The 26,417-nt window shown below is 40.3% G+C and overlaps 1 protein-coding gene across 13 annotated transcripts in view; it reads right to left on the reverse strand.

The window, feature by feature from the left end:
• ENAH (ENAH actin regulator) overlaps nucleotides 1-26,079 on the reverse strand; it is a 157,902-nt gene extending 131,823 nt beyond the window's left edge. For 2 of the 13 annotated variants that reach the window (XM_061382383.1, XM_061382379.1), the window contains exon 1: nucleotides 24,960-25,277. In XM_061382383.1, coding sequence (XP_061238367.1) covers nucleotides 24,960-25,006 — 47 coding nt within the window. In that variant the 5' untranslated portion in view covers nucleotides 25,007-25,277. Of the gene's footprint in view, nucleotides 1-24,959; nucleotides 25,303-25,352 lie in introns of those variants that run through there. The other 11 variants (XM_061382369.1, XM_061382378.1, XM_061382380.1 and 8 more) reach the window with 11 other exon arrangements.
• Between the last annotated feature and the right edge of the window lie 338 nt (nucleotides 26,080-26,417).

Here is a 26,417-nt window from a genome sequence, read left to right on the forward strand (position 1 = left end):
ACTTTAAACCATACAAATAGCCATTTAAAAGGAAACAGGTAAATTACAGTGAAACATGCTACTAAAAATCCTGAACAGCTTTTTAAAAGCATAGAGAATGCAAAACATTATCAAGTGAACAAATGAAAAGAGGCATCAACATATATAGTAATGCACAAAAATAAAAGGAGAAAAAAATTTTTTAAGATGGTGCAACTATGAAGAGAAATGAAAAGCAAACTCACTATAGAACAAATCTGTTTGAGCAGGATGAGACCATATAAAACAGGGAAAATCAAGGTCAAGGGTTCTCAAGGCAAAAATCTACTGGAACGGGGGGAGGGGCAGCACGGGATGGGGGGGAAGGTAAGTACTTCAGTTAAAGAATAAAAAGAGACATAAGAGTACCTAACAGAAAGACAGCAAAATTTTAAAAAAAATACCCATCCCTTTGCATCAACTGATAGTTCAAATGACCGCCTGCACTGCTCTTCTCCCTTTTCACTCTTGAGCACTGTTCTTTATTGTAGATTGCCAATACTACAATTAACTCCATATTATCCTTGAAAAAGAAGAGCATGAATTTAGAAAATACGAAGAAGTAGATGATCCAATGCCAACTGGCTTTAGACTTTAAATGGCATCACTTTAGAATTCTTTAAAAATACTACACCTTCCTGTATGTTTGTATCAAACGATCAGAAAATAATCTGCATATTCCATACATTCTATTGGAAAGAATTGCAAGGCAAATGACCCAGAAACAAGCTGAAAGGGGGAATTAAATCCTTTCTATATGGTTAACCAAAAGGTATATAATTTTTATACAAAATTAACCATAATACAAATTATATCCTTTTTAAATATTCAGGGAAAAAAGTATAAAATATGGCCAAATTAAATTTACTAAGAGTCCATAATACTGTTAAAGCATATTAATTTTACTTGAATAAACTATAAAAATTAAAAAAAAAAAAAACAACACACACACACATTGCTCCTACCACTAAAAAGAAAGTAATTCCTAAAGAGGGCAACACAGCGTAGCGGCTGAGAGCACAGCAGAGCAAACTGCTGGGGTGTGTGAATTCCAGCTCCACTCATGACTAGGGCATGCTCTTCTCTGTGCCTCGGTATTGTCACTTGGAACATAACAGAAATACTTACCTTACAGGGTTGCTATGATGACCGAATGAGTTAATTTATCTAAAGCATTTACAAGAGGGCCTGGATTAAGTTACTAAATGGATGCAAAAGGCTATCAGTTCCAGAGATGAAGAAACGTGATAGTCTGTACAACTATGTGAGTGTACTTAATGCCATGAAACCATACACTTAAAAATGGTTAAAATCATGAAATCTTATTGTAATATTTTGCCCCTTTTTTAGGAAAAGGCTCTTATCAACCACCCACTTGCTATTAAAACATTTTAATTTTCCTGGGAGAAAATAAAGTAACAGATTCTACAGGAGAGTCTGTATAAGTTTAGGATTCCTATAAAAAACATCTTTATCAACAAAGGGATGCTGATATCAACATCTGGGTCCATACTTCTCAAAACTAAAATTTAAAATAATACGTTGTGCTATTGAAAAGCTCTGATTTTCAAATTACTTAACTTGAATTTCCAAGCAAAATCTGACTCCGTGAAAGTGGCAGTACCATCCTTCTTACAGTTACAGAACAAAAATACTGCTCTAAACTGAAACTACTTGGAAACAGATCTATAAACCCTTTCTTTGAACACAAGCATTTCAGTGTATCTTCTACACAAGAACAAAGACTTCACAGACCTTAAATGCAACCAATTAAAAAAAGCAACAAAAATCTTCAAATGCCTGTTTTAAAATAAAACCTTGCAAAATAGCCTGAAACCACTTCTCTCAGATTACAAAATGAGCATGTGGTGAAAGGGACAGAGAACACCAATTTACTATACCCTGTGCTGACTGACAACGTCTGTTGCATAGCAACAAGATTCTGCAGTCTGAAAACAGCACAGAACTCCTTTTCTTGACTTGCCAAGCCTCGATTAACCCCATCAAGGCTGAGAAACCAAATTTACAGAGATTACTACCAACATCGGCTTCCCATGTGGCACAGCGGTAAAGAATCTGCCTGCCAGTGCAGGAGACTCAGGAGACATGGGTTCGATCCCTGGAGGAGGATATGGCAACCCATAACAGTATTCTTGCCTGGGAAATTCCATGGACAGAGGAGTCTGGCAGGCTACAGTCCACGAAGTCACAAAGAGTCAGACACAATTGATCACGCATGCACAATACTACCTTCAGAATTCCAATGATATTCTAAATGCTAAAACTATAGTATCATAAGCCTAAATTCCAGCCTGTTCACAGCTTGAATGTACTGGTATGCCTTCACTCTCCATGATTCTCTATGTACTAGCATAAAACTGCTACTTAAATTCTTTTAAAAGCATCATTTAGAAGAGTCATTTTTAAAATCCTATGTAACAGCATACCACATGCCTTTTGTTCCATAATTTAAAAGTCCTCTCAGTTTATTTTCAAAAAATCCTAATTTATAAAACAAGGGCTATAATTTCCTAACAATTTAAATTTCCTACTTGATATTTACTTGAACTATTTTAATGGATTTGCCTATATAGGTAACTAGTAACTTTTTTCCCCCGAAGTCTTCATCCAAAAAACAAAAATTTAGAGTCTGCAGTTTTTCTTGCCGTGTCTATAAATATTTGCATTATTTGGGGACATCCCTGTCTTTTGAGAAAGTTAAATGGTTGCCAAGCCCCACCTAAAAAACAGATCAAATACAGATAAAGTCAATTTACAACAGTGGTTTTCAGCCTTTTTGAAGATAAGAAGGCCCTGTAAATTCATAAATTCTACTTTTAACATATTCTGACTCAGAAAAAGTGATGTAAAAGTACTTAGAATTTACTACCTTTTAGGTTAATCTATATCTTATCATAAAAGTACCTACATACTTGAAATATAACACTTACAAAGGCAGGTATCTCTGGGTTACAGACAAAGCTTGGTGTGCACCAATTGGTTCAAACTAACTCCTCAAAATAATCCCACAGCTGCCCCCAGCGACCACAAATTAGAAGTCATTAATCTACCAGAAAAGTTCAAACCACTTTGAAGACATAGGGCTAAACACATACAGGTTTGGAAGTGAAACAAAGTTGGGTTTAGGGTTCTGAAACAAAGTTAGGTTCCTTCCACCCCTTATTAGCCATATACTCAAGCAAGGCCCAGGGACGGAAGAGCCTGGTGGGCTGCCGTCTATGGGGTCACACAGTCGGACACGACTGAAGTGACTTAGCAGCAGCAGCAGCAAGCAAGGATACTAATGAGGGTGATACCTATTCTAGAAAGCAGCTGTAAAGATTGGAAGAAATAGTGTATAGAAGTATGAAGCACATGAGTTTCATTCCTTTCCTGTTATTCAAAGCCTTTATAAAATCCAGTTCAACCTGCTGCATTTCCCATACTTCCTATACAAACTCCAACAGTATTGGATTCAATCTTAAGGATGGAAAATGAAATCTGAGAAGCCGCATTAAAAGAACAATTAAAAGCCAAAGTAATACATTAAGAGCAAGGTCTTTGGAATGATGCAGGACTTTGATTTGAACCTCGGCTGTCATTTAGACCATGTGACTTCAGACAAGTCACTTAAGCATTCTAAGCCTTGGTTTCCTCTAATGTAAAATTAGCAATGATGACACCAATCTCATTTATTCTAATTTATTAAATGAAAAGATTCACATGAAGCGCTTAGCAATTGCCGGGCTCGTAACAGATGATAGCTGATATTTATAAACATCTACTTACTTTGGATAAGTGGAGGATACTAAAAGTTGTCATGTGTAATTGGATAGCCCATATGGCCTGTAGGAAGCATGAACAAAGGTTAGCCTCCAAGATACCACAATCTTCAGCCAAGGGCTCGTGTCCTGTGCCAGGTACGTGATGGGTTTCCAGTTACTGGGCCTCTGGATCAGTGAGGAAAATTTATCAGGTTTTAGGGACACAAAAGTTAATCATGAAATTTTCTTTAAAAACAATGAGTTAAGTTTGTTTTAAACACTAATATTGAACTAATTATGAAGAGGTATAACAATTTCTTCCAAAGTGTTTTTTTTTTTTTTCTCCTTTTCACCTATGTTAAAATTCAAAGGCTGATTTTTTTCATCTTCAGGTAGTTTCTAACTTACAGACAGACTTAAATTGACTGATTTGCAGAACACATTTTTCTGTTTTGAAACACTTTATACTCTGTGGCTGGGTTACCAGACTAAAGTTTATATCTTTATAAACTTTATATCTTTATATTATATCTTATATCTGGTATATATATAAATATATATAAATCTTTGGGATATAAATCTTTGGGAATCAAAGTAGGAAACAAAACAGGAGTCACCTTTTTTCACTTAAACATAAAACATTTAAGGGAATTAATTCCTTGGTGGTCCAGTGGTTCGGACTCTGTGCTTTCACTGCAGAGGACATGGGTTTAATCCCTAGTCAGGGAACTAAGAAGATCCCACAAGCCACATGGCACAGCAAGGAAAAAAAAAAATTAAATGTTTTAAAATACACAGAACATATTTTTTTAATATTTAAAAGTTATACGATAATTCCTGACATTTCAGAATTCATAGCAGTAGTTCTCAACTGGGGCGATTTTTCCCCCATCCAAAATTTCACTAGGAGGAAATTTCCACTAGGGGTGAGCTACAGGTATCTAGTGGGTAGAGGCAGGAGTACTACTAAACACCCTTCAATGCACAGGACAGCGCCCACAACACAGAATTCTGAGCCCAAATATCAATAACACCAAGGCATTCATACTGTAGAGAAAAATCCCAAACTCTTTCAAAAGAACTATGAATATCCAGTTTTCTCAGTAACGTGTTGAAAAGATTATCCTCTTCCCATTAAATGATCTTGGCACCCCTGTCAAAAATCGATGGATTTCCCCGTTAATCCAGGGGCTAATACTCCACACTCCCAATGCAGGGGGCCTGGGTTTGATCCCTAGTCAGGGAACTAAGATCCCACAAGCCTCGCTACACAGCCAAAAAAAAAATTTTTTTTTTAATTTTTAAAATAAAATCAAAAATCAATTGACTGTAAACATGAGTTTGCCTCTGGGCACTCTATTCTGTTCTATAGGGCTATATTTATGGCAGCACCACGCTGTTTAGATTACTGTAGCTTTGGAGTAAGTTTTGATATCAGGAAATATGAGTCCTCCAAGTTTGTTCCTTTTCAAGAGTGCTCTGGCTATTCCAGGTCCCTTGAAATGCCATACAAACCTTAGGATGAGTTTTTCTATTTCTGCAAAAATACATCACTGGGGGACTTCCCTGATGGTCCAGTGGGTAAGTACCTGCCTTGCAATGCAGGGGATGCAGGTTCAATCCCTGGTCAGGGAACTAAGATTCTACATGCCACCAGATAACTAAGCTTAAGTGCCAAAACTACTGAAGCCCCCGTTCGTGACACAACTAGAGAGTCCATGTGCCACAATGAAAGATTCTCCCATGCCACAAAGACCAGACACAGTCAAACAGATACATAAAAAAAATTTTTTAATAGATCACTGGGGTTTTGACAGGGATTGCCTGAATCTGTAGATCATTCTGGATAGTACTATCATCTTAAAAATATTAAGTCTTTCAATCCATGAACACAGAAGTTGTTTTCATTTACTTAGGTCTTAATTTTTTCAGCAATATTTTGTTAAATTCCATTTCACTGGTTAAATTTATTCTGAGGTATTTTAGTCTTTTAGATACTACTGTAAATGGAACTGCTTTCTTAATTTCCTGCTCATATTGCTCACTGCTGGTGTACAGAAACAACTGACTTGGGGGCATTAATCTTGTACCCTGCAATTTTACTGAATTCATTCATTACTTCTAACAATTTCATTGTGGATATTTTGCATGTATTTATATTTATTATATGTGTACACGTAACCTCCTCTGTTCAGCTGACTAAAGTGAGAGATGATGAGACCAAAGTCTTGGTCCATACCCAAATGGGAGACTAAGGCAAAAGCTGATGTTGAACTAACTCCCAGTAACACAGAAGGTGATACTTGGAACCACAGAATCATGGCAGATATAATTAGTTAAGATGAGATCACATTGGAGTAATCTGGGCCCTTAATCCAGTATGACTGGTCTCCTTAAAAGAGAAAAATGCCATGAGAAGACAGACACACGCAGAAAATACAGACTTATGACAACAGAAGCAGAGATTAGAGTAAGGCACCTCTAAACCGAGAAATGCCAAGAATTGCCAACAAACACCAGAAGCTAGAAGAGGAAAGGAAAGAATTCTGCATCAAGACTGTGACATAAAAACTGAGTTTCGATACTACCGGCTTGCCCTACAAATTCCAGACTCAAGATGCAAAATCAACTCTTGTCTGAATTTCCAGTGTGCCAGTTTGCCTTACAAATTTCCTTCTAATCGGCCCCCACAGTCATGTAAGTCAATTCCTTTAAATGAATGAATAAATAAATATTGGTTCGATTTCTCTAGAGAATCTTGACTGATACAGAATTACGGAAGCATTTAGGAAAATGAGGGAAAGAGGAGATCTGGCAGTCACAAAAAATAAACTGTCTACTTCATCACTGTACCCGTGATCTGTATTAAAACCTTATTGAATTAGTTTCCAGTTTAATACTTTTTACAGACTCAGAAAGAAATGCAACAGTTAATCTGTTAAAGAGAAACAGGACTGCTGATTGGGTGATAGAATACTTATTTACATAAGGTTTCCAGCTAGGAAAACAAATACACATACATACAACTTGTGTTGGTCCTTAATAGTTTCAAGTACATATTATATTGTTTTATCCAAAAACCATTAGCATTACTCACCCAAACCTACTTAACTTTATAAAAATACACTGTTTAATATTAAGTTGCTCAAAGTACCCTAATACCTTTGAAAATAGATGATTTATCTAGAGAATTAAAATGAGAAGGACTAAAACAATCAATAATCATGAGTTTGGTTTTTATATATATATATTTTTTTAAGTTACGGAAGTCCCTGATTGTGCCCAGCATGCTATAAAGTGCTTATGGAAATGTACCAGGAGTAAAAGGAGCCCACACTTGATTTTTGAAGGAAAATTTTAGGTCTGAAGTACCAAACAAACTGAATGGTCAACAGATGATCTGAGTTCAATAAGAAAGACTTAGCCAGGAGTGATCACTAAAAGATATAAACTAGCAGAGGAAACTGAAGCAAGAGTGAGACTGAGTAAGCACAGAGAAGGCAGCTCTCCAGAAGACAGAACAAAGGTAATGAGACCAAAACTCCACCAGAACCTTTGGGAAACAAAAAGCAGACCACTGTGAAATGAATTCACATAATGAGTATGGACAGGCACAGCTGGAATGTTTTGCAGAGGACCCTGAATGCCAGGTTGAGACAGCTGTGTGCTTCAGAGTACAAGTGAAAGTTTCTTCAGAGAAAGTTTGGAAAGAATAGCTGGCCCAGTATGGACCAAGCATATGGAGGGAAGGTTAGAGTGGCCACTGGGGGAGAAATGAGGCTTGCTTCCAATGATGCAAGTAACAGTTCCACAGTTCAGGGGGTCTGTTTTTCAAAAATTCACCTTAAGAAAGCTTAAAACACTTTAAAATACACATTCTCTAAGACTTTAACTAGCTCCTTGCTTTTAGAGTGCCTAAAATCAGAAGTCTTTCATACTAAAAGTTAAAGGGACCTTCTTGGTGGCACAGTGGATGTGCCAATGTAGTGGATGTGGGTTCAACCCCTGGTCGAGGAACTAAGATCCTACATGCCATGCCACAACTACTGAGCCAGTGCACTCTAGAGCCCACACTCTAAACCCAGTGGAGCCAAACAAATAATTCTTAAAAACAGACTTCTCTGGTGGTCCAGTAGTTAAGAATCTGCCTGCCAATGCAGGCGGACACAGGTTTGATCCCTGATTCAGGAAGATCCCACATGCCACAGAGCAACTAAGCTCGTGTGCCACAACTATTAAGCCCATGAGCCCCAGAGCCCATGTTCTGCAACAAGAAAAGAAACCACAATGAGAAACCTGAGCACAGCAACCAGAGTAGCCCCTGCTTACCACAACTAGAGAAAGCCTCAGGGACCAGTGCATGTTTACAATAGCTAGGACATGGAAGCAACCAAGATGTCCATCAGCAGACAAATGGATAAGAAAATTGTGGTACATATACACAATGGAATATTACCCAGCTATTAAAAAGAACGCATTTGAGTCAGTTCTAAAGAGGTGGATGAAACTGCAGCCTATTATACAGAGTGAAGTAAGTTGGAAAGAAAAACACCAGTACAGTATATTAACGCATATATATGGAATTTAGAAAGATGGTTAATGACGACCCTATATGCGAGACAGATGTAAAGAACAGACTTTTGGACTCTGTGGGAGAAGGCGAGAGTGGGATGATTTGAGAGAATAGCATTGAAACATTTATATTATGTGAAACAGATGACCAGTCCAAGTTCAGTGCATGAAACAGGGCACTAAAAGTTGGTGCACTGGGACAACCCAGAGGGATGGGGTGGGGAGGCGGGGGAGGGGGGTTGGGACAGGGGGACACATGTACAACTGTGGCTGATTCAAGTCAATGTATGGCAAAAACCACCATGATATTGTAATTAGCCTCCAATTAAAATAAATTTTTTAAAAAAAACCCAGTGCAGCCAAAAATTAATTAAAAAAAAAAAAAGTTAAAGAAAATGGCAAAAGAACATTCAGCAGCTCAAATTTTATTTTTTTAAAAAGGTTATGGTACAACACAAAGAAAACAATACACTAAATCAAGTGTAAAAGAATACACTAAATCCATAAATTTTCTAAATGCACTAAGCCAAACCAACTAAACAAGGCAATGGATTATTAACTCCATATGGCAGAGACAGAAATTGAGATTGGGGACAGCCAAAGTCTCGAAGTTGGTAAAAAGTAAAACGTCTTTGAAGCCAATGATGATTCTATTAGACCTGCCTATCTCCTTCTAAAATGAAAACACCTTGAAAAGCTTCCATATCCCGAGGAATATAAAAAGATGACAGAGGAATTTCCCTTAAAGTAGATACTTTGAACAAAATAATAGATGGATTTAACAAAATACTTCACTAAAGCAATACAAAATAACATTGGCAAGCTGCTATAAATAAAAGGCATACATACTAGAGAAAAATCTTAAACATTATTTGCACATGACATTATTCAGAAAGGAATCAAACAGAAATAGATGAAAGTCTACCTTCGCGATGTGTGAAGTCGCTTTAGTCATGTCCAACTCTTTGTTATTCCACGGACTATAGCTACCAGGCTCCTCTGTCCATGGGACTTTCCAGGCAAGAATACTGGAGTGGGTTATCATTTTCTCTTCCAGGGAATTTTCCCAACCCAGGGACTGAACCCACACCTCTTAGTTCTTCTGTATTGGCAGACGGGTTCTTTATCACTACTGATTAATGCCCCCACCCTGACTAAACTGTAAGCATAAGGGAATGGGTATGTCCATGTACATCTTTTACTTTTTTATAACTGGCTTTTGAGGATTCATCTTATTGTGCCATTTTACTAACTTTGGAATCACAGAGCAAGAAGATTCATGCAGGAAGTAAGCAATGAAAAGGAAGAGTTTGGTCTTAATTCTAAGAGCGACATGAAGCCCTTGAAGTGTTTTAGACATGACACTGAGGTGATGAATCTAAATTTCAGAAAGATCTAACTGTTGCATAGATCACAGATTGGATGGGGTAATACACCACTGCAATAAATTAGAATATCCAGCAACACATATGTAAAAATGTAATACAGGACAAAATAAGGCTTGGGGTCTTAATATGATTCATTGCTGATTCATAACTTGCCAGGTTGCCCAGGAAAGCAAAATCATCCTAATACATACACACCAGAAAAATGAATGAACTAACCACTTATAAAATTCAACCCTGTCAAGCATTCCTCCTAAGGTAACAGTAACCTCTGTCAGTTCACTTTCTTTACCTGTCAGTCTCTCAATGACGGCAGGTATTTCAACGACAAACACCACAATGAGTACCATGGACAAAGTTGAAGTGCAAGCCTTCCAAGAGATGTAGGGCTCTTCAAAGTTACTAAAAATGATGAGAACTGTTTCCAACTACTCGCAAAGCCACTGGCAGAAATGAACACTGGAGAGGGACACTGACTTGGAAGGAATGTTAAAGGCACTTAATGGCGTGATGAGTATGTTCTGTATCCTGACCTGGGTGGTAGTTACACAGATGAGTGTATGTAGTAAAAATTCATCAACCTGTAGATATACTTATGATTAACAATTTAGCTGTATGTAAATTATACCTTAAGAAAGGCGGAAAAGGAACAAAAGATGACCCTTCTTCCCATGAAGAAATCAGTGGTTCTGAACGTGAAGCCTAGAAATCCCATGCCCTGCTTGCTACCAGCGTGAAGATTAAATGGATACTCAAGATGGCAAAATGTACCTGGGTTCTCAAAGACATTTGTGAGCCACCGAGTGGAGTGGGCCTGGACCCCACTCTTTCTCTAGACTTTCAATTATATGCGACGGTAAATGTTCTTAATGTTGAAGTACTTTGAGTCTGCTACTTGGAGCTAAAAGCATTTGAACAGACACCATCAGCAAATAACTGGAGAAAGCTAACCAAGATGAGATAATAGGGTCAAAAAAAATCTGAAAATATAAGTAAAGCTCTGCTAACAAAGCTCTTGAATATTTTTTCAAAAATGACTTTCTTTAGGATCATACTAGAAAAGTCCATCATGACATGAATTATATAGTGTAGTTTCATACCACTTGCAATTTTTAAAGAAAAATTATGTGAAACAAGCAACCAACACTTGATTTATTCTTCTTCCATCTTAAGAATTTAACACACAGTAGCAACCATAACATGAATGTTTCCATAATTTTGTTTCCTTTTTCAAGATTAAACCCAAATAAAGCCTTTTCTCCCCACCCCTGCTATCTCTGAACTGTTCCTCCTATTCTAGGTCAATTCATTCTACATGGCCTTGTTCTTCAGAAAATAAAGAACACTTACATGATGAAATCACAGAGAAAAATATTCACTCACACATCAACATTTAGGAAAATTCAAACACAGACCTCAGTTCATAATAGTGAATCATTACAGAGAGACCCTGGAATACTGGTTAAAAGCACGGGCTCTGGGATCAGACTGCCTGGGGTGAAATCCCAGTTCACTGTTCACCAGCGGGGAACCCCAGGTGAGGTCCTCAACCCTCTGAGACTCATCTTTCTCACCTACAGAAGGAGGCTAACAACTGTTTCTACCTTGTAAGTTGTAAAGGAGAGTATTAAATGATTATATGGGAAGTATTTCAGGCAGTAAGTACTCAGTAACTATTAGCTATTACATTTCAAAATCTAAGAAAACTGAGGAATATAAATGCCAACATTGGAAATTAGTTATTAGAGAAGGAAAAACTCAAAACCAAAAGCTTTATGTTTAAAGGTAAGTATATATGTTAAATAAAATTAAGACAAAGAAAAATGAGAACAGATATATACTTACCACAAAAATGAGCTGAAAATTTAATTTCTAAATATAGAAGTTTTTAAAGGTACAATATCAAACCTAAACTATAAACTAAAGTACCGCTACACTTTACTAAAGATAAAATTTTAAAATCTGAATACATAGAGACAAAAAAGAACAGAAAATTCCATATTATAAAGGGGTCAATTCCCCCAGCCATGTTAATCCATTAATTTAACACAATTCTAATTAAAACTCCAACAAGTTTGGGAGTACAATTTTTTATTTCATTTTTGCTTTTATTGATGAGATGATTCTAAAACTAATCTAAAGGAATGTATCAAATAGAATAGCAAATAAAATTTTGAAAAACAATAAATGAACAGTAACTTTCCTTTCTAGATACTAAAATATACTATAGAATCAGAGTAATTAAGACAGTGAGGTAATAGCCTAAAATTAGACAAATAACTACTGAGTCAAATAAGTATTATTATGAAATTAATAATAATGTTAACAAATAACAAAACAGAGCTAAGTATTTATGAGAATTCAGTATACAATGAGTACGACATTTCAAATAAATGGGAAAAGATGGATTATTCAACAAATGATGCTGACAACTAAATGTTTGATATTTAGTCAAGTACTAAGCTCCCATCTTGCACCAAAATAAATACCAAGTGGCTTAAATTTAAAGATAAATGAAACCCAAAAGTAACAGAAGAAAATGAAGGTGAATACCTGTATCATTTTAGTTTGAGAACAAATGGCTTGACACCAAAGGCAGAAACCATAAAGGTAAAGACTAACAGAACTGACATGAAACTTTAAGGCTTCTATACCAAAGCAAAATTAAAAGGTAAGTGCTAAATTTCTTTATAAGATACATACAGTTGGACTTCCCTGGTGGTCCAGAGGTTAACAATCTGCCTGCCAATGCAGGAGACACGATTTGATCCCTGGTATAGGAAGATTCCACATGCCCTGGGGCAAGAAAGCCAGTGTACCATACTACTGAGGCCAAGTTCGAGAGCCTGTCCTCTGCAACAAGAGAAGCCTCGGCAATGAGAAGCCCACACATTACTACTACAGTGTAGCCCTTGCTTGTCACAACTAGAAAAAGCCTGCACATAGCAATGAAGACCCAGAGCAGCCATAAATAAATAAACAGACGAACTTTAAAAAAAAAAAGATACATATGGTTGATTTTGATTCATCTGTGTGTAGTCTCCTCCCACCCTGACTCTGGGCTTGATCATATGCCTGACTTTGTCAAAGAAGGCATTAGGGAAGAGGATGCAGGCAGAAGTTTGGTAAGACCATGCAACTGGGGCATAATCCCAAGGAAGGCTGCTATTACTAAGTGAGAGACAAAAAGACATAGCACATAAACCCAGTTAAGAAATGAAAAGATACAAGTGAGTCCAGCGGAACTGACCAGCCAACTCATACATGTTTTGCTAGATTTTGAGGCAGTTTCTAATACCACATTAGATAACTGACATAAAATATCTACACCATAAACAGTTACCTTTTAAAGACGTTATAAATCATTACAAGAACAATTAAAATCCTATTGGGGAAACAGGCAAAGGACACAGAGACAACTCTGTCAAAAGAAATGTCGAATAAACACAAGAAGAAATATTCAACTCTATTATCAAAGAAATACAAATTAAAACAATGAGATAACATTTTTTGCCTATCAGATAGGCAAAGATTAAAAATGCTGACAATGGCTTGAGTTGGTTAGAGTGAGGTGATGGTAATGTGTATCAAAAACTAAGAAAATTCCCTTTGGTCTGGCAATTTCATTTATTATTCACTCAAACATTGCATACTCACAGAAGCCTATAAATTCTCATATTCTAGGAACCAGAATATAGTCAGATCATGCAGCACCTACTAATAATTTTGGTTTTATTATTAATTTGAGTTTTATCCCAAGAACACTAAGATGACATTGAAGGCTTTAGCAGGCAAAGAACAGTATTGGATTTCCACTTTAAGACCATTCTAACTGATGTATGGAGAATGGGGCACAAGAATGGAAATGAGAAGATACCAACTGCTCCAGTTAGAGTAACAGTGGCCTGGGTTTCAGCAGTGTTGGTGAGATGGAGAGAAGCAAAGGGAGACCTGACAGGACCTGCTGATAGAAAAGAGTAAAAGAAAAGGGAAAAATAAATACTCTTCAATTTAATCCTACGAATTTATCCTAAAATGTAAGTATATGTGCAGATATAAAATATGATATGCACAAAGATATATACCCAAAGATGTTCATAGCAGTATTTTTTATAAAACAAAAAAATCTAAAAGTCTACCCCTTGTGGCTCAGTTGGTAAAGCATCTGCCTGCAATGCAGGAGACCTGGGTTCAATCCCTGGGTTGGGAAGATCCCCTGGAGAAGGGAAAGGCTACCCACTCCAGTATTCTGGCCTGGAGAATTCCATGGACTGTGTAGTCCATGGGGTCACAAAGAGTCAGACAGGACTGAGTGATTTTCACTTTTAAGAGATTAAGTAGATTAAGGTCAGCCAAAGCATAGTGAAAATACCATGCAACTTAAAATTATTTTAGATCTCTATTTAGTGACAAGATGTGGAAAACAGCCAGTTACAAAATACATAATTTTGCTTCTAAATAGTATGATCTCACTTTTACTTAAAACACACTCATACACCCACAAACACATTTATGTGCATTATGGGGGCTTCCAGGTGGCACCAGTGGTAAAGAACCCACCTGCAAATGCAGGAGGCGTAACAGAGGTGGCTCCAATCCCTAGGTTGGGATGATCCCCTGAAGACGGAAATGGCAACCCACTCCAGTACTCTTGCCTAGAAAACTCCATGGACAGAGGTGCCTGGCAGGCTACAGTCCATGGGGTTGCAAAGAGTTGGACATGACTGAGGATGCACAACATATGCCATATGCATTATGAGAAGTCTAGAAAGCTATATATCAAAATATTAAAATTCTAGATGGTTTAGATTTCAGTTATTGAAATCTTTATACTTTCCATACCTTCTAAACTCTATGTAGAATCTGTACTGCTTTATAATGAAAAGAAAAAAGTAATTAAACACTGACCAAGCCTTTGTTTCAGTAATAGTAAATTGGGTTCATTTTCTTAAACCACAGCAAATAAGAGACTAAAAAGAGATGAAAGCAAATGAAATGAAAACTTTTTTGATCCATAAACCTTTAATTGCTAAAAAAAAAAAAAAAAAAGAATCGACACAATTTGCTTGCAATATTAGTCTAATGTGAGATAAGAATTTGGAGGAGATGAGGGGACTTCTCAAAGCAAAAGCAGATACTCAAATATAACCAATATTTTATATCACAACACCTGCACAGAAAGATCAGTTCATTGCACTGTAAGACAAGCAATTTGGATTCCCTTGAGATTTGACCTAACGAGCTATTCATTTTATTTCACTTTATGGTCTGAGGTTTTTTATGAATCTTCTTCCCTACCACGCTCACACATGTAACAACGGATACCAAAAAAGGACAGGAATGAGGACCTGGGCAGCACAGTTAGTCATTTTGACTTCATTATCATTAGACATATAGGTTTGTCAAGACCAGATGTCCTAGAAGGGTAAAAATATCATCAAGGTTGATGACACCAAAGACAAAACTTTCTCTGGTATTTGTGATTACTGTAAACAGACCCAAGAAAAATCACTATCCAGATGAAAAAGCTTTCTGAAGATTCTGATGGACTTGTTTCACTGATATTATCAGTGACTTCAGTCATCCTTGTTGTAACAGAGCTACCAGAGAGATGGCTGCTACCTGTGCATAAAGAACTCCAAAATCTGATCAGGCCTCTCAGAGGCACCATTAATTAACATTTCCACTTCAGCACTCCCACCTACCTGGTTTCCTAAAGAGAAAAGCCCAATGGTTCTCTATCTTCATTCCCTCTTCTTTAGAAAACATGAAGATGTCAATTTAAAACATTAGTCTAAGAAGAATTGCTGCTTTTGAACTGTGGTGATGGAGAAGGCTCTTGAGAGTCCCTTGGACTGCAAGGAGATCAAATCAGTCAATCCTAAAGGATATTAATCCTGAATATTCACTGGAAGGACTAATGCTGAACCTCCAATACTTTGGCCACCAGATACAAAGAGCCGACTCAGAAAAGATCCTGATGCTGGGAAAGACTGAGGGCAGGAGGAGAAGGGGACAACAGAGGATGACATGATTGGATGGCATCACCAACTCAATGGACATGAGTCTGAGCAAACTCCAGGAGATGGTGAAGCCTGGTGTGCTGCAGTCCATGGGGTTGCAAAGAGTCAGACACGACTGAGAGATTGAACAACAAAGTATATTCACAAGGTTGAACAATGATCATCATCGTTTAAATCTAGAACATCTCCCATCATCCCAGAAGGAAACCCAATATACATTGTGATTTTTAAGATATATATTTGGTCTTCCTCCACAGTTTCAGGCTCACAGCTCCCAGAACCCTTGAATTTCTGAAGAAGAGTGATAAAGATGTCTTTTGGTTATGTAAATGAAATAACTCTCAGAAGCACCCAAGGATCGGGGCTGATGCCAGAAGGACCAAGTTGGAACTTTCAGTGCCACCCCCTACCCGCTCCATCCTATCTCCAAAGATGAGGAGAGGGGCTGGGAGTCCAATCAACCACCACTGGCCAATGGTTCAGTCAGTCACGACAATGTGAAGAGGCCTCTACAAAAACCCAAAAGAATAGCTTTCAGGCTCTTTTTTGAGAGCTTTCACATCAGGGAACCAAAACACTTTCATATGTCACCGTACCATGCCCCAAGTTCCACAAGGACACAAGCTCCTTTGTTCAGGAACTGTGTAGCTCTTCATCTGGCACATCCTCTTTAATATCTTTTTTAATAATAAAGGAGGAATCTAGTGAGTAAACGAGCTTTCCAGAGTTCTACTGCTGCTGCTAAGTCGCTTCAGTCGTGCCCGACTCTGTGCGACCCCAGAGACGGCAGCCCACCAGGCTCCCCCGTCCCTGGGATTCTCCAGGCAAGATCACTGGAGTGGGTTGCCATTTCCTTCTCCAATGCATGAAAGTGAAAGTGAAGTCGCCCAGTTGTGTCTGACTCCTAGCGACCCCATGGACTTCAGCCCACCAGGCTCCTCCATCCATGGGATTTTCCAGGCAAGAGTACTGAAGTGGGGTGTCATTGCCTTCTCCCAGAGTTCTGCAAGCCATTCTAAAAAATTAATCACACCTGAGGAGGGGGCTATGGGGCCCTCTGAGTCACAGCCAGTCAATGAGAAGTACAAGTAACAACCTGGACTTGCGACTCAGCTCTGAAATGGAAAGGGGCTTCCCTGGTGGCTCAGTCAGTAAAGAATCCACCTGCAATGCAGAAAACCGGGGTTCAATCCCTGGGTTGGGAAGATCTCCTGGAGAAGAGAATGGTTACACACTCCAGTATTCTTGCCTGGAGAATCCTGTGGACAGAGGAGCCCGGTGGGCTACAGCGTATGGGGACGCAGTGTCGGACATGATTGACACACATTCTGAAACAGAAGGCGGGTCTTGTGGGGCTGAGCCCTTTACACATGGAATCTGATTCCATCTCCAGGTAGGCAGGGTCAGAATTCAGCTGAATTCTCAGACACCCTGACGGCACCCACCCACACACATATACACAGTGGAATGGGGTCGGGGAACCCTTCTGCACATACTCACTTCCCAATCCTCCTTTACTCTCCCAAAACCATAGCAACTATTAATCTTCTTCCTGTCACCAAAGTGGCTCTCTGTGTCTGACTTCCATTCACTTAGCATGTTTCCAACCATGTTCCTTTTGGCTATTATGAGCAATGCTGCCGTGAATGTTTGTGTAGAGCTTGTATGGACACCTATTCTTATTTATTTATCTTGCGCATATTCCCTGGAGTGGAATTACCGGGTAATCTAGTAACTCTATGTTTAGCACTTGTTTTCTAAAGCGGCTCCACCATCTTACATCATTTTTCACATTCTTAACATAAACTTAGGAGATGTCAGACTTCCACAGAATTGGGGATTTACTCTCACCAAGCCCATTTTACATGCCAAATGTTATGCCAGGGTTTTAAGTAATTTCTGATTTAATTTTCCTTAACAACTCTATAATGCAAAAAAGTGTCTCCATTTTATAGGAAAAATTCGTATCTCAAAAATTGTGATCTACTCAAAGTAGGTTTATAACCTACTCTGAACTCAGGTTGACTTTAAAGCCTGTCCTTTTTACCCTCTTATATGCAACACTTTGGCCACCTGACACGAAGAACTGACTCACTGGAAAAGACCCTGATGCTGGGAAAGATTGAAGGCAGGAGAAGGGGACAAGAGAGGATGAGATGGTTGGATGGCACCACCAATGCGATGGACGTGAGTTTGAGTAGGCTCCGGGAGTTGGTGACAGACAGAGAAGCCTGGTGTGCTGATGTCCATGGGGTCACAAAGAGTCGGACACAACTGAGCGACTGAACTGAACTGATGCAACCTCTGCACTGAGCCATATGCATAATTTCATACCAAAAGAATCATTTGAAAAAACAAAAGTAAGTTTATCAGTCATTATAAAACAAAAACTTCCAAATGTACAGAAATTTCTAGAAAATATAAGAGGTTTCTTTCATCAATTTCATCATTTCATCAGTAAATACTTTCTTCACGTAGAGTTACTTAAAACCAATCAATCTAAAAATCACCTAAGCATTATACAGATTTACTTCTTCCATCAAAGCTATATCCACTGACCAAAAAAACTGGGCTATGTTCTGCTATGGGCTGAATTATTTCCCAGAAAAATCCATATATTGAAGCCCTATCCCCTCTTTGACTATATTCAGAGACAGGACATTAGTAGGTAATTCCCTGGTGGCTCAGACAGTAAAGCGTCTGTCTACAATGTGGGAGACCTGGGTTCGATCCCTGGGTGGGGAAGTTCCCTGGAGAAGGCAATGGCAACCCACTCCAGTACTCTTGCCTAGAAAATCCCATGGACAGAGGAGACTGGTGTCCATGGGGCCGCAAAGAGTCGGACACGACTGAGCGACTTCACTTCACTAAGGTTAAATGAGGTCATAAGGGTGGGGTCCAAATCCAAAAGGATCAGCAACCTTATAAGAAAAGGGAGAGACCTCTGTCTCTCTGCCATATGAGGACATTGACAAGAAAGTGTCCAAGAAGATGGCAGTCCTACCAGAACTGGCCATACTGGCACCCTGACCTCAAGATTGCCAGCCTCCAGAACTTTAAGAAAATAAATCTCTATGGGACTTTGTCATGGCACCTTGAGCTGACTAATACACCTTTCTTCATGAATATCACGAACTATCCAATTATTGTTATTTTAAGCACTAATAAGGATCAAACAGAGAAGGAAATGGCAACCCACTCCAATAGTCTTGCCTGGAAAATCCCATGGACAGAGAAGCGTAATAGGCTACAGTCCATGGGGTCACAAAGAGTTGGACACAACTGAGCCACTTCAGTTCCACTTCTTTATGACTTCCCTAGTGGCTCAGACGGTAAAGCATCTGCCTACAATGCAGGAGACCCGGGTTCAATCCCTGGGTCGGGAAGGTCGCCTGGAGAAGGAAATGGCAACCCACTCCAATAGTCTTGCAAAGCAGTCATTAAGCAGAGTAGAAATCAGCTAAGCCAGTAGACATGTATGCATTTTGAGCTTGTTGCTCAAAAATATTTGCAAGTCCCATGATCAAAGAAGCTAAAAAACAGAATGATGGCCATTCTGTTAATTCAGAATTTAATGAGAAAGTCAAGGAAACCCAGAATCTTCCAAAAGGGCTTTGGAGTTAGACAAACCTGAGTCTGACTCTTTTTGGCCACTTCTGAGCTTTGTTCGGAGAAGGCAATGGCATCCCACTCCAGTACTCTTGCCTGGAAAATCCCATGAATGGAGGAGCCTGGTAGGCTGCAGTCCATGGGGTCACAAAGAGTCGGACACGACTGAGGGAATTCACTTTCACTTTCATGCATTGGAGAGGGCGATGGCAACCCACTCCAGTGTTCTTGCCTGGAGAATCCCAGGGACAGGGGAGCCTGGTGAGTTGCCATCTACGGGGTCACATGTTTATGGGTTCGCACGACTGAAGTGGCTTAGAAGCAGCTGCAGAACTTTGTGTTTGAGTAAGAAACAAGCTCTCTACCTATTCTTGTGTTCAGGATGCTTGTTTTATTTGAATTAAATAACTTTATTAACACTTACTATACGCTGAATACTATTTTACATGCTAGAATACCCAGTACAGCTACAAAACATTAGGTGCTCCAGACATGGTGGTGCTTATTGTTAGTGAACAGACTCTGGAAAAGGACACCAAGTCAAGCATTTATATAAGCACCCACCTTATGCCAAACATTTTGCTGAATATAAAAGCGCTGTCCTACTCTCAAGGAGCTTACAGAGAAGAGGGACAGAAAAATCCACATCATTATAAAACAGTGTAATAAATGCAATGGCAAAAAAAAATACGCAAAGGACATAGTAACACAGAAGAGAGCTGGGACGTAGATAAATCAAGGACTACTTCTCAGGTCTGACAAGGAATTCTCTTCCTGATTTCTATTCCAGAAAACTTCATAAGCCTTTATTTGAGAAAGCATTCACTGAAGTACAGCCTCAGCTCAGATTCTCTCTTTGACTTTTACTTCCACTCACTTCCATCCATCAACTCAGAGAAAGGGGAGAAGCGCACAGGAAGAACTGAAGTATCTTTTTCCTCCCCAACAACTGCAGAAAAATTGAAATCACATTTTTCCAAACCCTTCTTACACTTATGATAAAGACTGGGTGTTAGACAAAGAGAACAGATTTATGCACAAGGGTGGGGGCTGGGGGAGGAAAGGGTGGGATGTATGGAGAGAGTAACATGGAAACATCTATTACCATATGTAAAGTAGATAGCCAATGGAAATTCGCTATATAACTCAGGAAACTCAATCAGAGCTGTGTAACAACCTAGAGGGGTGGGATGGCAAAGGAGGTTCAAGAGGGAGGGGACATTTAAAAAAAAAAAAAGACTGGGAATCTCACAAGTTATACAGTCACCCCAGATTTAAGCTGTGTGTAGGATAAGTAACCAAAGCTGTCAGTTGAGTAAGTAATTTCTTCTATACCAGCCAAATGGGCCTGCCAGTTATTTCAGTTATTCCAACTGGACTAACTGAAAACCTTGACTGCTGTAAAAACCAGTACATTTTCTTCATCAATCCACATTCTTATTCATGATGTATTCCTTAATACCTACAAGGCAAAACAATGCCTAAATACATAGCACTGACATTCTAAAAAACGCAAATTTGGCTCCTGCCCCTAAAATTAACCTCTGTAAGAAAGCCACACATTCAAAATCTACAAGCATAAAGCAAGATCCACAGGAACAGACAGACTACTATTACTATCCTTTCATGGGCTCTCACTTGACCGTTGACACAACAATCCTTGAAATAATAGAATAATCTCCATATTTATTAGTTTTCTCCATTAACAAGTCAACATATAAAACCAGGATCTTCTGAACTTTAGCTATGCCACACTCTTAAAATGTGTATTAAATTTATCATTACTATAAATGAAGGTAACAAAATCACAAGAACTATTTCAAAGACTAAAGATACACAAGGAAAGGAAACAAAGATCGGTTTCCTCACCTATAAAAAAAGAAGACTGGACTAGATCACAGATGGTTAAATTAGGAGCATACCAGGAAACACTTTATTGCCACTCTGTACAACCCTCATCCCAATCAAACATCATGGCCCCTTTTCACAAAACCCAGAAAAGCAGCTATGCCCTTATCAACATGGCAGCCACTATCAACTGGGGGTAGATAAGCAAAATACAACCTGCTTGCCATCCTTGAACTAGATGAGGTGAAGCAAACTACCGAAAAGATTTACCTAACCAGTCTGACACAGAACTAAGCCCGAAAACAAGATGAGCAACGTAACTGTCTAAGGTTTGCTGCTGCTGCTGCTGCTGCTGCTGCTGCTAAGTCACTTCAGTTCTGTCCGACTCTGTGCGACCCCATAGACGGCAGCCCACCAGGCTCTGTCACCCCCGGGATTCTCCAGGCAAGAACACTGGAGTGGGTTGCCATTTCCTTCTCCAATGCAAGAAAGTGAAAAGTGAAAGTGAAGCCGCTCAGTCCTGTCCGACCCTCAGCAACCCCATGGACTGCAGCCTTCCAGGCTCCTCCATGCAAGAGTACTGGAGTGGGGTGCCATTGCCTACAAGTACACAATACACACTGTCTTCTAGTCAATATTATCATTTGATCCTTAATACCCAGTAAAGAATTATCCCTATTTTGGAAGTGAAGTGGCTCAATTGTGTCCGACTCTTTGGGACCCCATGGACCGTAGCCCACCAGGCTCCTTGGTCCAAGGGATTTTCCAGGCATGAATACTGGAGTGGGTTGCCATTTCCTTCTCCAGGGGATCTTCCCGACCCAGGGATTGAACCCGGGGCTCCCGAATTGTAGGCAGACGCTTTGCTGTCTGAGTTACCAGGGCAGCATCCATATTTTTAAATATAGATCAGTGAAATAAAGTGACCAGCTCAAGGTCATCCAGCTAATAAATGACTTGGCTGAATACTCACAACTCAGCTACACCTTTTTTCCATGAGAAGGTCACAGAAGAGTGAGTGGAATCCTGGACTATTTAATACAGATCTAAGAATGTCAATCCAAAATCTTCTGAGCTCTTCTTAGCCACTAAGCTACATGCAACTATCTTATATCAGACAAGCTCCTCTATCAAACAAAATTTTTTTTTAGTAACTAACCAACTAAGCAAAAATGTTATCATTTAAAAGGTATATACTATATTAATATTACACATAATCGCCTACCTCTATCACAAATCACCTTACACTTTTCAATCATTACATAAATGAAAAATAAGAATAGAACAAAAAGTTGGATGTTCCACTAAGTACCAGTTTTTTAGGTCTCAACCCTCTCACTGTTTTGTATAAGAAATACATGTTCTCATTTTAATTCTCATCTGTTTTTTAAAAAAGTACTAACAAGTAACTCTATACACAGCTTTTTAAATGTGTAGAATGCCATTAAGATTGCTTCAGGAACAGGATCTCAGAAAGCTGGACATGACCGACCAACCAAGCACAAGGTATTATTCTGCAAAGGAGTTATTACATTATACCACAGTGAGAGTGCCATTCCTGAAACTAAAGTCCTCGACGAGATCTTATCACAAATGCCTAAACCGCAACATATTTATCACATCCCCTCTTCAGAATTATGACCAACTTAAGGGGAAATTTCCTACCCATGCACTCCTATTTCTGGATGGCCTTTAAAGCATCAGAACTACTTATAATTAGAGAGACTCAATTTAATAGTATAACATTTACGTCCTAGCATACTGGAAAGCATCGAGACCAAATCAATATGAATATAACCTAAAAAGCCGTTAAATACGCACCAAAATATGCCAAAGCTTTTTGCAACCAGCACTTTTTACTTCCTTACCAGACTATCCTGCTTTTACAGCTATCTAAGGAAATGTGAATACATATGAGTCGCACAAACCACCTACCAAATCATCCAATGCCTTCCAAAGTGAAAAGCTGATCCTCTTTTTCTGCTTGTAAATTATTCACAATTAGCCTACAAAGAATTACTGTAGACTACTTTAACAAACTTTTCAGACCTGTGTACCATGTTCTTTATTTAAGCTACTGGAAAGCTTCAGTGTGATTCCTCCCTTTCTACATTTAATAAGGAACAGAGCTGAGCAGGAAAACAGCTTAAAAGTTACAAATTACTTTTTATTAGAAAAGGAATTTTTAAGTGAAGATATAATTTACCTTTGACAGGTTGATAACTATACATAATAGTGATCAAACTTCAGAGTATTCTTTAAGTTTTTTTTTTTTTTTTTTTTTTGGTTCAGTCTTTGAATCTGACAACTATACAATCATTTTAGTTTAAAATAATTCACTTTCATTGTTTTACATTTTTCAATGTTGGGAAGTTTACCCAAAGTTTGGAAAAACTTGATAAATTCTCGTCTCCAAGACCCCTATAATAAGCATTAAAAGTTACAGCAGAAATCAGCAATATATTTTATTACAAGACTTAACATTAGCAATGCTTTATTATAGTTCCATAGGTTTTAGGGACATCAATAACTTGATTCAAAAAAAAAAAAAACTATGTTCAAAGGCATGGCTCAAGTTTTTCAAGCCATATTTTACAAAGTATGCCATAATTACATTTTGCACTGATCTATACTTGAAAATAACTTGCTTGTGAAATCACTAAGGAAAAGGGGTCACTTACAGTTTTTCAAGCCTTCAAATAAAGCTCCATAACTTGAATCAGAGATAAACAATTCAAATTCACAATAAGCTGAAAGCTATATCTCAAATATATATATATATATAAAGACCAAAATGGGAAAGTAGTGTTCAATCTTGATAGGAAAAAAAAAAAAGTTTAAAGTGGAACTACTTAAATTGAGAACGAATTCCAATGACAAGACATTTTCTTGCCAAAACGCAGGAATGTGTAGATTATATCATTCAAATCTCACTGTATTACACTATAAGGGTCTTGGCAATGGTTAGCCATTAATCTTTTAACACAAAGGAGATTCAAATCCAAACGAACTGTAAGACTATCTCTTCCAGAAGGCAGAAATGGAGTAATTCACTTTTATCCACAATTGTTTAACCTAAAAGGAAGGCCTAAAGGATGATAACGCAGAATGGATCAGCCTTCAGTCTCCCAAGTCCCATTTCTCACGAAGTCTTGCACCAATCCGAAAAGAGAAGGTTATGGACACAAAACATAGGAAAGGCTGAAAAAAAATCTCCAATGAATGACACACCACATCATGGTTTATTCTCTAACACAATTGGAGAAACAAACACGAAAAATATCACACCATATGTTTCATCGTATCAATTAAAGTAACATTTTACGACGGTACATTCAATTCTTTGGGGCTGAAAAAATAATTTAGCTTCTGTTTTATTGATTAGAGAGAAAAAGGAAAAAGGCAGCTGCTGCAATGCAACACAGGCTGCTAGAGGAAGAAGAGAAAAGGGTTTTCCAAACAAATCCCTCCCCCGCCCCCGTTTACACACCCCGAACAACTTACTTATCGCAGTCTTTCACTGTGTTCCCCCCGCCTCATATTAACGTAATAAATTCTTTCCCTTCCCCCACCACCGTGAAATTTCACCTTTCTGAGCTCTTTCACCTACCACTACCAGAACACTTTGTTCCCCACAGAAATTTCAGGTCTTTCAAACTTTTATCCTTTTTTTTTTTAGTTAAACACCAGAGTTTTGTTATAAAAGTGAACGAAATTTTTACATAGAGACGGAAAAATACCTGTTTCCCAGCAACAAGCACGCTTCGATTCTCGAACCCCTCCCCATCTCCCAGGTTTGTCTCGCAAGGGCTGGGGGGGAGGGAGCCAGGAGCACATTAAATTTAGGAAGGGAAATCCTGGGCGCAAGAGGAGCATTTGAGGAAAAACGGGAGAACGTCGAAAAGAGGAACGCCCCCCCCCCTCCCCAATAAGAGGGGCTGGGGAGGATTACAAGAAAGAAAGAGAAATGAGAAGGGACAAAGGGGGAGGGGGGGAGATAGAGACCGAAGACCTGGGAGACGCGCCGGGCCGGGAGAGGGAAGGCGGGGTCCGGGGGGAGAGAGAGAGAGAGAGAGGGGTCGCGGCTCCCGCGGCACAATGGCCCGCCGGCCCCCGCCCAGCGCGCCCCTCACCTCATGGTGCCGGCCGCGCCGAGGCTTCCCCAGCAGCCGGGAGACGCGGGAGGCGCCGAGCCGAGCAGGGGAGGGGGGGGTCTCTCCTCCAGGGGCGGGGACGCAGCTATGGGCTGGCAGACAAGTGTCCAGCTCCTCCTTCGGGCGGCCGCGGGGCTACACCATCTCCTCGCACAAAGCCGAGGCGCCGGTCCGGAGCGGGAGAGGAGCGGGCGAAAGAAAAGCTGGGGAGGGGGCGGAGAGGCCGAGGCGCCGACTGTGGGTCCCGCGGCCGTCGCAGCCCCCCACCTCCTCCTCCTTCACCTCCTCCTCTCCCGGGAGCTTCTTTGGCCGCCCTCGGAGGGGTGCCCGCCGGGGCCGCGCGCCCGGCCGCCGCTCCACAGGATCGCGCCCCGCCGCGCCCGCCGCCGAGGCCGTGTGCAACCGGCAGCTGCGGCAGCCGCGGGAGGAGAGTCGGGATAGCCGCGAGGAGCCCGGGAGGAGGCGGGGCGCGCGGCGGAGGAGCACGCAGGCGCCGCCTTCCTCCCCTCCTTCCCCCGTGGGCGAGGGGGCGGTGCGGGGGGGGAGGGGAGGCAGGGGGGCCGGGCTCCCCGCCCCACGCCGCCGGCCCGGGACCCCGCCGGCCTGCCGGGAGCCGCGAGGGGCGGGAGCGGGCTTGGCGACGGCGGGTTAGCAAAGGCTCTTTGTTGCTTTCCCACCCCGCCCCCGCCCCCGCCCCCCGGCCCCCTGGGATCAGGGCTGCCCACACCCCCGCCCCGAGTTGTCCTTGGCCGTCGCCCCCCCTCCCCCGCCCCCAGTCTACTCCCGCTCCCCTGAGCCTGGGGGAGCTCCCGGGCCTCCCCCGCGCCAGAGCGCTGAGTGCCCAGACTGGGGCGCCAGGACCTCCCGGTGCGGGACCTGCGGGCACAGGCGTGGGGAGCCGGGAGGCGGCGATCAGGATGCGTGAGACTGGGCCGGGCCGGGGGGACTCCGGATCTGCCCGTCCGGGTGCCCTCGCGCGGGGCTTGTCCTCAGCTCGCCCTGTTGCTGTATCTCACGACCCGGACATGCCAGTCGTTGGGCATC

This window comes from Bos javanicus, chromosome 16 (genome assembly GCF_032452875.1).
Source record: "Bos javanicus breed banteng chromosome 16, ARS-OSU_banteng_1.0, whole genome shotgun sequence".
NCBI classification, from domain to species: domain Eukaryota; kingdom Metazoa; phylum Chordata; class Mammalia; order Artiodactyla; family Bovidae; genus Bos; species Bos javanicus.